This window comes from Thermobia domestica, chromosome 18, assembly GCF_964235325.1.
Source record: "Thermobia domestica chromosome 18, izTheDome1.hap1.1, whole genome shotgun sequence".
In the NCBI taxonomy this organism is placed as follows: Eukaryota; Metazoa; Arthropoda; class Insecta; order Zygentoma; family Lepismatidae; genus Thermobia; species Thermobia domestica.
In genome coordinates, this window is record NC_137471.1 from 1,613,643 (window position 1) to 1,627,230 (window position 13,588).

General features: G+C 34.8%; 1 protein-coding gene across 1 annotated transcript in view; it reads left to right on the forward strand.

Moving 5' to 3' along the window:
- LOC145676072 (23 kDa integral membrane protein-like) overlaps positions 1-13,588 on the forward strand; it is a 55,202-nt gene that overhangs the window by 25,722 nt on the left and 15,892 nt on the right. Inside the window, exon 4 of the mRNA XM_081746937.1 lies at positions 1,536-1,742. Coding sequence (XP_081603063.1) covers positions 1,536-1,742 — 207 coding nt within the window. The remainder of the gene's footprint in view (positions 1-1,535; positions 1,743-13,588) is intronic.

Genomic DNA, 13,588 nt, shown 5'->3' on the forward strand with positions numbered 1-13,588 from the left:
ATTCGTTAATTACTGTGTATAAAAATGAATTTATTAAAGGTAAGCCTTCATCACTGAAAAACCAGAGGCGGTATGTCATACCACCGCATACCGTCTCACTTCGACCACTGGGTATAAGTTAAGAGAAATTAAGAACAAATAATGAAGTTAACCTGTATGGATAAAAATAAGTAAATGATATAAAATTCCATCAGTACGGGACTATATACTTACTTTTGGGCCACCCTGTATATACGTCACCCTTTCTGTTGGCCAGTTCCAGCAGTTTCTTTCGAATTGTTACATGATCTGGGGTTAGTTTTCGATAGTATAAGTCCGAGTTCCATCATTCTACCTAGTGGGCAGCAGCTAGTGATGTAGGATGCCCTTCCAGTCCCACCAAACGTTACTAAAACTCAGTGTTGCCACAATCCTTGCTCTGGAGTGGGCTTGGAAGTAGTACCAAATTGAAACAAAAAGGGGTGAATTCATTATTTTATACCAGTGTCATGCATGGCTCTATAACACGAAGACGAAACTAAAAGAGCTAAAATTCTAGAAATCTCTCCACCCCCTTTTTCCATGAGTCCTAATCAAGAAAGAATCGTTTTAAAAATTACTTTTTAAAAACATCCAAGTAGGAGAACCCCGAACAACCGTGGAAGTGGATGAAACATTTCTTGCACGTATGAAGTATAACAGAGGCTGCAAATTTACAGGGAAAACAGTTATCATCTTCGTGTATTGTAAGGAAATTTATTTCAAAGTGGCCAACAACCAAAACGGTATTATAGCCATATATGAAAAATACATATAAAACAAGGAAAATTAATAATCTCCGAGTTCGCGTGTAAATATTACGTTATAATAAAATATTAAATTAAAAATTATTGCACCTTATTCTCGTAAAAAAATTTTTAAAAAAAGTAAAACCGGTACAGGATCTTAGAGCCTTGCCTCAAAGACATCACAACACATTATTAATAATTTTAAGTCTCAATGGCATCTGTAATTTTTAGCGTCATTTGTTTCCCGGTATAGACTTAGTTCAAATTACAAATTTTCCACACAAAGTTCGCAGCGTTATGCGGTGTAACATCACGGAATGAATGTTCAACATTTTTTAAGAGTTCAACACACAGTATAAGTAATGTGAGATGTAGGAAAAGTCTTACTGATACTTTTGAAAATGTGACAAGTATTTGTTAAATGGTGCTGAATTGGGTAGAATTGTGCCAACTTTTTTTTTTTTTTAAAAAAAAGGGGGCTGAAAATGCCAGTGTGGTACCAACGGGCCGATAAATGACAAAAAGGGCTGAATTTGGTACAATTGTACCAAGTGTGGCAACACTGCTAAAACTTCATACAACTGACAAAAGTAACCTCAAAATATTGCAGTAAGAAAGTTCTGTGTGCTCAAGCCCGCACGAACGTAAGGTTTTTGGTTGTGTAGAGCTTGTCCCGCTGTATTCCCACATGCCTCAATTGTAAACTACCTATATATATTCACAAAACCTTTATTCTTAATAAATTTTCCTTGCCTTGTTTTCTTACAGTTGAAATGTTGTGGTGTGAAAGGACCAGTCGATTGGGGAGTGAAACTGCCGCCATCTTGTTGTGTTGAAGATAAACGAAACGTCTCTTGCTTGAATACTAATGATAATTCTATATACCAGGAAGGATGTTGGAACGTTTTGAAAGATACGCTGAATACGTTTAGTATCATTATAGGAAGCGTTGCTTTGGTTGTGGCTTTTATTGAGGTAAATATATTATTATTATTATTATTATTATTATTATTATTATTATTATTATTATTATTATTATTATTATTATTATTATTATTATTATTATTATTATTATTACGAGGATGATTCGGAAAGTAATGATTCCAAGGTGATATCTTTATTTGTGTTTGACAGATAGCCCCGATATATGTATTATTGAAAAGCTTACAATGTCAGCTACAAATGGTGGCATCATTTTTCAACATAGTACGCATTACGGGCAACACACTTGCGCCAATGCGAAACAAGGTTTTTCGTGTCGTGGGCGAAGAATTGTGGTGGCTGCTGGCGACGAAATGCCGAACTGTTGCTCCACCTCCGTGTCATATCTGTAGCATTGGCCCTTACAGTGATTCTTAAGTTTGGGGAAGAGCCAAAAGTCTCAGGGTGCAAGATACGGACTATAGGCAGGATGAGACAGAATGCCAACAACACTTTGCCAGCAGGTGGGACAGCTTTGAAATTTTTTTGGCGGGAGGAGAGGACGTGTGGCTGTACTCCATTGAATGACACTTCGTTCCTGGGTCGTAATGGTATATCCACGACTTGTTGCCGGCGATGAATGTTCCTGGGCGCATAACTTTCCTCAGTCAGAAATTTAATGACAGTCCGCTGTTTCAACCGGACGCCAACGCTGAATGCCATGGATTGATCCATTATCCTGGAACGAGAAGAGATAGGAAGGTGAAACAAGTGGCATTCTATAGCTTAAACATCAATGCATTAATGATAAACAGTTCAGAATGTTTGCAGTACTATTAGCCAAGTAGTGAGCTTGGATGCATTACTTTCTGAATCACTTTTGTATTATTTACAATTAGAGTAAGCGTCATCGTCACAATTGTAGTATAGACCAGCGTTTCTCAATCTAACTCCTGTTACGACCCCCATTTTATCAAGTCCTCTTTCCAGCGACCCCCTTATAATTTATGATTTGTAATAAGCTTGTGTGGGATTTTTAATATATCTATTTCTATAATAGTAGAATCCATTTCTTCTATATAGTTGTTACAGTAACTTCCCTAAAAGCGAATGGATTAAAACCAAATTTGGTCAGTTCATGCATATTACAAATATCGAATCCGATCCATCATACTGGTTCAAAATGGAGGCCGTTTGAAAATTTTAAAACCACATAACTTCTTTAATTTTGAGTAATATGATAAAAAGAAATAAAGTACCTTCTAATTTTGGTTAAAAGAAACTTGGACAGTTATTAAAAATGTTATTGGGCATTTTAAATGACTTGATAATGTGCGTCACGAAGATTGAACCGGACATTGCCGCAGTAGTGAAATTACACCATCCTCAGGTATCTCGTAAGCTTTGAATTTTAATTGTATTGCGATATGTGGTTTTGTTGCATTCGTACTTTTCTGGTATTTCAATATGCAGTTCTCATTAGTTTCATATCGTACCTTTTTCATTTAAATTGATTTTTAAACAACTCTGCACCTGTTGAAAGTGTTCAGTAGATCTATATTTTGTTGTTCATGACAGTATGTATAAAAAATAAAAATTAGCCTATCAGAACAAAATTCAAAATAATATTTAAAAATATTTTCTCGCGACCTCCAAGTTGAGAAACACTGGTATAAATATTAACAAACAATCCATTTCACGAGAATGAAAAATCTTCATTAGCAACAAATGATATATTTTGTAGCACCATAAAAATTAGTTTTTCTCGAAAACGACTCATCAGAGCTTACTCTGAAGCTATCATTTTATTTAGCTCCATATCATCTATTGATTGATTAATACCTTAATTTTGGACATTGTAATAAAACAAAAATTAAAATTTAACACTTAACCCTTTTAGGATTTTTGGTAACTTTTGTTACCATAGCGTAGTATCGTCTTAGATCGCCTATTTACGTTCTATAGCAGGTATTTAAGCCGCTTTTTTTATTGGTGAAGTCAAGGATGGACCAAAGAACACCACAGATGCGTTTTGGAACCGGATGGTTCACTTGGCGGCGCCAAGTGGGGGCGGAGGCTTGTGACTTTTTATTTTCTTAAGGCAAATTTCAAAAAAAAAAAAAAAAAAAATCCACGCTTTCAGCTTTCAAAATATCAGATTGAAACTTTGCATACAGATTGTGTGTACCTTTGGGTATTTCTAAAAATTTTTGAGATCCCTACGTGAAACTGAGGTGGTTTCCGAGAGGGTGATTTTTTTTTAGAAAAAATTCCAGTTTTTCCCCTTTCTGGTGTATGATACCGACATGTACGTGGTACCGTTAAAAAGTAAGCTCTATCCTTAAACAAAAAAAAATGAAGTATGAACCACGATAATACGATAAATAGTAAGGAAGCAGTAGCTGTTTGAGTGAAAGTCGAAAAAGTGGAAATACTAAAAGGGTTAATGAACAATTTAGGGTAATAACTATACTGTTTACTTTTATTTTGTGAAAACGAAATGATTTTTTTTTAAGTTTAACGTCCTACAGTTATGCCCTTCAGGCTAAAGAATAAGCATGATTATGAAACTGAATAATTTGTAAAATTAAATTTTATATATTCTCCCACTGAAAATCGAATTCGGGACTATGTGTAAAAAAGTCATACATGCTATCCATTATACAACGAGAAGGGCTATGTTGTCTTGTTATTGTCAAAACGAAAAGCTTGATTAGATTATTTTTTAGTGTAAGTTTCAACTTAATGCAAGGATTGACAACCAATAAGAAACTTAATGAATAAACCATACAGTAAAAGAGTTAACTCAAGGGATGAAAAGAGGAGAATGTAATTGAAAGAACAAAACAGTAAGAGTTAAATTAAGGGAAGAAAAGAGGAGAATGTAATTGAAAGAACAAAACAGTAAGAGTTAAATTAAGGGAAGAAAAGAGGAGAATGTAATTGAAAGAAGAAAACAGTAAGAGTTAACTCAAGGGAAGAAAAGAGGAGAATGTAATTGAAAGAAGAAAACAGTAAGAGTTAACTCAAGGGAAGAAAAGAGGAGAATGTAATTGAAAGAACAAAACAGTAAGAGTTAACTCAAGGGAAGAAAAGAGGAGAATGTAATTGAAAGAAGAAAACAGTAAGAGTTAAATTAAGGGAAGAAAAGAGGAGAATGTAATTGAAAGAACAGAACAGTAAGAGTTAAATTAAGGGAAGAAAAGAGGAGAATGTAATTGAAAGAACAGAACAGTAAGAGTTAAATTAAGGGAAGAAAAGAGGAGAATGTAATTGGAAGAACAAAACAGTAAGAGTTAACTCAAGGGAAGAAAAGAGGAAAATGTAATTGGAAGAACAAAACAGGTAAAGTTAAATTAAGGGGAGGAAAGATAGGAGAACTTAATTCGAAAAACCAAACAGTAAAATTTAAATTAAGGAAGGTCAGATAGGAGAACGGAATACGAAGAACCAAAGAATAAGAGTTAAATTAAGTGAATAAAAGACAGGAGAGAATGTTATTGGAAGAACAGAACAGTAAGAGTAAAATTAAGGGAAGGGAAGAGAGGAGAATAGAATTATAAGAATCAAATAATAATAAGGGTTAAACTAAAGAATAGAGAGACAGGAGAAAGTAAATGGAAGAGTCAAATAGTAAGAGATAAATAAAGTGCAGAAAAATTGCATAATGTAATTGGGAAATCAAACAGCAAGAAATAAGAGAAAGAAAGACGTGAATATGTAATGGAAAGAACTAGTAGTAAGTAAGAATAGTAAGAGCCAAATTAAGGAAAGAAAAGACAGAAAAATGTGGTTTGGAGGAAACACACAATAAGAGTTAAATTAAGGGAAGGAAAGACAGGAGAATGTAAATGGAAGAACAAGACAATAAGAATTAAATTATAGGAAATAAAGACAGTATATTTGGAATAAATAAACAATACTAGCTAAATTAAGGGAAGGAAAGAGAGGGGGAATGTTAGTGATTATGAATTAGATTTTTAGATTTTCGACGTTTATGGAAGTGTTAGCCTGTCTCTCATATACGAGGGATGATATCTTCAGTGATTACATTGCCCGGGGAACTGGGGAGGAGAAAAAGAAGGAAGCAGTCTAAAACCATATCTAAGCAACCATCTGCGAATTTTGCTGGTATGAATGAGGAAAACCGAGCAAAACCTCACTCAGGATATCTGGCCTGAAAAAGCATTTTACACTTGTTCGACCAAGTGTCCCCACCGGATAGAAGAGAATTCATTTAGAAGAACCAAACAGTAAAAGCTAAATTAAGAAAAGGGAAGACAGGAGAATATGGTTGGAAATACGAAGCATTAAGGTTATTCATTACGTCCAAATAGTTTGTGTCTAAAACGGTAGATGGCGCCACCGTCACCAATGTTAACATATACAACTAATAAAATTAAAACAATCAAAAATAAAATGAACAATTCAAAAATTAAGCAAAAACGGATATAATCTGGTTAATGGACGTTACAAAATCTAGGGAATGGTACGTGTCGATTTCACTTATTGTTATTAGTTTCATTGTTAGAGACCACCATTGTTAAGTAAACAATCAACTTTATCTGCCGTACTTTCTACCAGAAATTGACCAAACTTTACACACCCATTTAAGATTGAAATATCTAGGGAATGGTACGTGTCGATTTCACATATTGTAGTTAGTTTCATTGTTCGAGGAAACCATTGTTAAACAAACAATTGCTGGAATTTTTATTGTTAAATAAACAATTAACTTTATCTGCCATACTTTATACCACAAACTAACCAAACTTGGCATACTCATTTACAATTGAGACATCTATGGAACCGTACGTGTCGATTTCACTTATTGTTGTTAGTTTCATTGTTAGAGAACATCATTGTTAAATAAAGAATCAACTTTATCTGCCATACTTTCTACCAGAAACTGACAAAACCTTGCACACTCATTTAAGATTGAAATATCTAGGGAAAGATATGTGTCGATTTTTCATATTGTTGTTTGTTTCATTGTTCAAGACCATCATTGTTAAACACACTATCCTTGGATTTCTACATTGTTAAATAAACGATCATCTTCATCTGCCATACTTTCAAACACAAACTGACCAAATTTGGCGCACTCATCGGATTACCACAGAGATATTTACTGAATGGTACCAATCAATTTATCATATTGTTGTTAGTTTCATTCTTCGAGGCCACCATTGTTAAACAATCGTTGGATTTCTCCATTATTAAATAAACAATCAACTCTATCTGCCATACTTTCTACCACAAACTGACCAAACGTGGCATCATTTACGATTGAGATGTCGATGGAACGGTACGTGCCGATTTGTTGTTAGTTTCAGTGTTGTAAGACACCATTGTTAAATACATAATCGTTGGATTTCTTCATTATTAAACAACAATCAACTTTATCTGCCATATTTTCTACCACAAACTGACCAAACTTGCACAATCATTTACGATTGAGATGTCGATGGAACGGTACGTGCCGATTTCACTTATTGTTGTTACTTTCATTCTTCGAGGCCACCATTGTTAAAAAAACAATCAACTTTGTCTGCCACATTTTCTACCAGAAACTGACCAAACTTTGCACACGCATTTAACATTGAAATATCTAGGGAATGGTACGTGTCGGTTTCACATATTGTTCTTTCATTGATAGATGCCACCATTGTTAAATAAACAATCAAGTTTTTCTGCTACACTTTCTACCACAAACTAACCAAAATTTGCAGAATCATTTAAGATTAAGATATCTATTGAATGGTATGGGTCGATTTCACATATTGTTGTTAGTTTCATTGTTAGAGGCCACCATTGTTAAACAAACAATCAAGATTAATGGCCATACGTTCTACCAGAAACTAACCAAACTTTGCACATCCATTTAAAGTTGAAATATCTATGGAATGCTATGTGTCGATTTCACATATTGTTGTTAGTTTCATTGTTGTAAGACACCATTGTTAAATACATAATCGTTGGATTTCTTCATTATTAAGCAAACAATCAACTTTATCTGCCATATTTTCTACCACAAACTGAACCAAACTTGCACAATCAATTACGATTGAGATGTCGATGGAACGGTACGTGACGATTTCATTTATTGTTGTTACTTTCATTCTTAGAGGCCACCATTGTTAAAAAAAAAAAAACAATTAACTTTGTCTGCCACACGTTCTACCAGAAACTGACCAAACTTTGCACACGCATTTAAGATTGAAATATTTAGGGAATGGTACGTGTCGATTTCACATATTGTTCTTTCATTGTTAGATGCCACCATTGTTAAATAAACAATCAAGTTTTTCTGCCACACTTTCTACCACAAACTAACCAAACTTGCACAATCATTTACGATTGAGATATCTATGGAATGGTGCATGCCGATTTCACATATTGTTGTTAGTTTCATTGTTAGAAGACACCATTTTAAGTAAAGAATCAACTTTTTCTGCCGTACTTTCTACCACAAACTGACCAAACTTTATACATCCATTTAAGGTTGAGATATCTAAAGAATGGTACGTGTCGATTCCACATATTCTTGTTAGTTTTATTACTGAAGGCCTACATTGTTAAGTAAACAGTCAACTTTATCTAACACAACTTCTAACACAAACTGATCAAACTTGGCACACCCATCGGATTACCACAGAGATATCTACTGAATGGTACCAATCGATTTCACATGTTGTTAGTTTCACTGTTCGAGGCCACCATTTTAAAACAATCGTTGGATTTCTCCATTATTAAATAAACAATCAACTTTATCTGCCATACTTTATACTACAAACTAACCAAACGTGGCATACTTATTTACGATTGAGATATCTATGGAATGGTACGTGTCGATTTCATTTATTTTTGTTAGTAAATGTTATTGTTCGGAAAATGGAATAGTGAAAAAAAATAATAAACATATTTCATTCAGAACTTTGTTGCGCCTGTTTTATAACCAGTGTGAACTAGTTGTGTGCCTCCAGATTTTTTTTGGCTCATGTGGAGCGGGATGGCCCCCTACAGCGTTCCTAGAATTACACTCTAAAAGCCCACAGTGTTCCTAGAATTGCACTCTAAAAGCCCCTCCCATACAACTGACCTGTGCTTCCCAGCAGACACCTCACATTTGAACTCTGTTGAGATTCTATGTTAGTTTATCGGCTGTACGTACAAATTCAGAGAATAAACATGTATTAGGGAATGAGAAGTTCTCGAAATAAATTTGCAAGCTGAATATTTTTCGCGACATAAGTGAAGAGTAATTATATACCCTTGAAAAGTGCCCTGGAGAGTAAGAAAGCTCAAAGCAAAATAATAATTGAATAAATAGCAATGTAATCACAGTAATGTGTATATATGGGATGTTGTATTTCTACCAGATTGTCAGAGCACTAATTCTCTCATTTTTTGATGTGAGCGATCTCGCTATCGAATTTCCAGAAGAACATTAAAAAAAAAAAGTTGTATTTAGGTCTATTCCATTTTAAACAAACGGAATACGTTGCGTAAAAGAACTTTCCATGTTAAAATATTTGATGGGTAGAGTAGTTTGTGTGGGATTTGATTGTTGTTGCATGTATCTATTGCATGCTGAATAGGTAGCTGGGAAAGCAGCCAGGATATTCATTCTGACGGTTGCAAGCCCGTGAAAATACAGAGCAACAGTTACTCCAAGAGAGTAGATAATAGATAAAAATTCTTAAAACTACCGTGGGGGAGAGAGCCGAAAGAGGGTATAGTGTGAAATTTTGGGCCGGAACTAGGGAAGTTCTGCCAGGAACGCAGGATCACCTGTATACAGCTCTCATTGTTGAGACACTAAAATTTTTCAATTACTCGTATACGGAAGATAAACTTTACGAAACTATTTTTATTTACTTATTCCTCGGGGGGTAGTCTATCTCAGAAGATTACGATTAGCATAATTCTATGTTTCACACAGAGAAAAATCCGTTCTCCGGACAGCGGTATATTGTACAAATATACGGTATCCTCTTGCTTACTATAGAAATCAGTAATGAGCATACGTTATCCGTATGCTACATAGGCACTGCCCTTAGGTGTTACATCATGCCGTTGCAGGATGTCTGACATCTAACAGTTTTCCGTATATCACATGCATAGACTTACGTTACCTTCGTCAGTTATATGTTATATACGTCCATTTGTATGTGAGATCCTGACTGCCTACATTGTTTCATACAGAAAGTACGTACAGATGGAACACTTATACAGAAAGTATTATAAAACATGCGTTTTCAGTTATACGTCTGCTGTACGTTAAGTCCAAAAACTACAGGAATTACGCATGTAACCTATCTTTTTAAGTACGCCACCTACAATTTTTTTTCTCAGTGCAGGAGTGCGCTTCGAACCCCCCCCCCCCAGAGGCGGTTTTTTGGGTGGGCGAACTATACCTTGTCCGCAGGTTCACACATTAATTAAAGTATATGTAACACACATGTACGTATATATATATATATATATATATATATATATATATATATATATGTGTGTGTGTGTGTGTGTGTGTGTGTGTGTGTGTATGTACGCTAAATGTAAAATATTTTTGAACCAATGTTTCCAATCCAAATAATAGAGCCCCACGGCTCCAACTCGCCAAGGGCTCCATAAGAACAAATTCCGCCTGTGTCACCTTCTACACATCAGTGGCTATGCCCATAGTATATTCTATGATAACAATTGACTGAATGTGCTTTTCAAGTTTCACTTTCTTGGAAAGAGAATGCGTAAGACTCTCTTAGTGTTGAAGCGAGACACGATACAATACGAAACGTTTTGTGAAATGTCTCGTCTCGTGTCTCGAAAAATACAAACACAGTTTCTGAATTTGCTTAAAAATTTACCCTCGGAATAAATTATTTGCCTTCGAAAAGTATACCATCTTTTATTATTCCAAATTATCCAAATGATTCAATGTTCCAAATCCTACAAAGAACAGGGAATACCTAAAGCATTTTTTAAAAATGATTCTTACAAACAGCTTTCACTTCCATTTTTCAATCGATTCAAGTTTAATTATTTTGTGATAGTGCTCCAGATTCAAATACAAATGTAAAGCGTTCATTGAGACCAGTGTTTCAGAAGATTTTATTCCGGGGGCTGACGTATAAAAATCCTGTTATAGAAGTACAAGTAGAAGTGGCAATTTTATCAGTAACTAACTATTGTTTCATGGTCTTTCTCGTTCCGAACTAAGACAGAAACGTGTCAGCCTTTCTCGATACTGAGTTTTGAAAAGATGCTGATTTGACAACAAAATTTATCTTTTTTATTGTTTTATGTTATTCGAAGCTAAACCATTTTTTAAATGGGAAAGTTACATAGGCCTCCTTATTTGTTGAAGTGGCGCCAGGGGTTCTGAAAAAAGGATATCAGAATAAATGGGGAAATCTTGCCTTTCGACTGTACTGACGGTATTGACAAATGTTCCTATCGAAGTAATTACTGGTTCAGTCGAATCTAAGCAGTCGTTGCTGGAAGATTGCAGTCGTGTTGTGTGTTGTGCTACCAAACTAAACTTGGTTAAAAGTTGTAATTTTAACCACTTGGTATAACAGCTCTTTTTGTGGGCCTCAGCCTTTCTGGTGTTGCCACGAGACGAGACAGAACCATTCGATACGAGACGAGACGGGCACATCTTTTCTAGACGAGACAACACAGCCAGAAGTCTCGTCTTGTCTCGTGGCAACACTAGACTCTCTAGATATATCAGTAAAAGGAATGACAACGTTCCTCACGGAGCACGTGTTAGCTCTCAGCCTCTTTCTTTCACTGATGTTTGTTTACATAGTAGATGAATATATAGAGAGTAACAAAAGGATGAGATATGCAGATTCTCCTGAAACCACATTAAAATTGTAGCAGTATTTGGAGCTTGTTATAAATGGATTTACCGGGGAACTAAAATAATTCTTGGAATTGATCATACAGTATTGATAAAAAAAAAAAAAAAAAAAAAAAAACATGGAAACAAGTAAAGACAAAGAACTGAAATCGTGAATAAATGGATTTACCGGGGAACTAAAATAATTCTTGGAATTGATCATACAGTATTGATAAAAAAAAAAAAAAAAAAAAAAAAAAAACATTTAAACAAGTAAAGACAAAGAACTGAAATCGTGAATTTGTTTTCAAAATACAGAAATCTGGAAGGAATATCTGTTTAGCCGACTTTAATTGTAAACGAATTTTGAATAAATTTGCATTCCCTGAATTCTTATACATAAAAAATAGAAATCTTTCTTTTAGCGTACGAATGAGAGGCTTTAGGAAATTAGGCCAAGATAATTAAAATGATACTGTCCTTTACAAAATTTAAGGGGAAGACCATGATCGAAAAAGCATCAGTCAAACTATAAAGGTCAATGGTAGCTTTTGTCATTTCTTACGACCACTATATGCACCTTATTGCGAAAAATTTATTCGTATTATAAAACCGCTATCGTTCAATAAATGTCAAATTTAATAGATCTTGAAACATGAAATTGTCATTACCTCTGTCGCATAATATATTCTAGCTTTGGGACCCATGTCATATGACTTTCACGATAAGTGACAAGAAGAATATAAATCCCAAGTTCAAAACGTAAGGAAAGAAACCGGCTGTTCGCCCTTCAAATTATGAAAAATGTACCAAAATGGTTGAAATTATGATTTTGTATTTCTTTACGAGAAATAAGAATAAAAATAAAAATTGGAGCAATTATGTATGTATAAGGCCACTATCTTCTTCAATTATGTCACAATACTTTTGAACTTTACCTTATGAGAAATGACATATTCCAAAAATAATTCAGTACCACCCTAACCTGAATTTTACCAAAAGATTAGCGAAAGTGATACGGTGTGCGTCGTCTAGGGTTTAATTCCCGGTGTGGCACTCAAGCATTGCTGTGTTGACCAAACATCGAGAGAAAAGTTGGGAAACTAAAAGATAGCGGACTACGTAGTAGACAGCCGGCTACGTTGGGTGTAGTTGTGCTGACCACTAACATAAGCCCGCTGCAGACTCAGATCACAAGGGACTGTTGCGCCAGGAGTTTATTTATATATGTATATTGGTGTTATTATTTTACCTTACCTCTCAGCAGCGTAAGGACGAATGGGCCTCCCCGCAAAAATGTTAAACGGACCCCCTCTATCCACATCCATGAGTCACGTAAAATTTACAGAGAACAGTTTTGACTTTCTATGTTCTAGTGAGTCACAACTTGCTCATATGCAAAAAAATGCACATTATTATTATTATTATTATTATTATTATTATTATTATTATTATTATTATTACGTAAAATTTACAGAGAACAGTTTTGACTTTCTATGTTCTAGTGAGTCACAACTTGCTCATATGCAAAAAAATGCACATTATTATTATTATTATTATTATTATTATTATTATTATTATTATTATTATTATTATTATTACATTGTGCTATAGTTTTCGTCTATTCTGCTGTACCAACCTCGAGAGTCTACGACATCCGACATTTTTAATGAGGTGTAGTCGCCCCACTTTTTGTTGTTTGGTTCGATGCTGGTTTCACTGTCCTTTTCCCACGTTTGAAATACATAAGCACGGCAGATCGCGAAAACTCGACAAATCGCGCTGTTTCCGGAATGAAGCTCCCAGCCATTTACTCACCCTGATATATCGTCGTCCTTCCCCATTCAAGGCACAAGCACCACACTGACTAATCGAGTGAGATTCTTGTCACGTTTGGCGCGCGGTTGTGTTATGCCTTGTAGCTCTTATCTCTGCACAATGATTTCATTCAAAAAGTAGCGAGTGGTCATAATGTTTTCGCTGGTCAGTATAAGTTTTGTTGGCATTTAATTTACTAAATAATCGCTCAGGTGTTACCGTCTTCACAGGT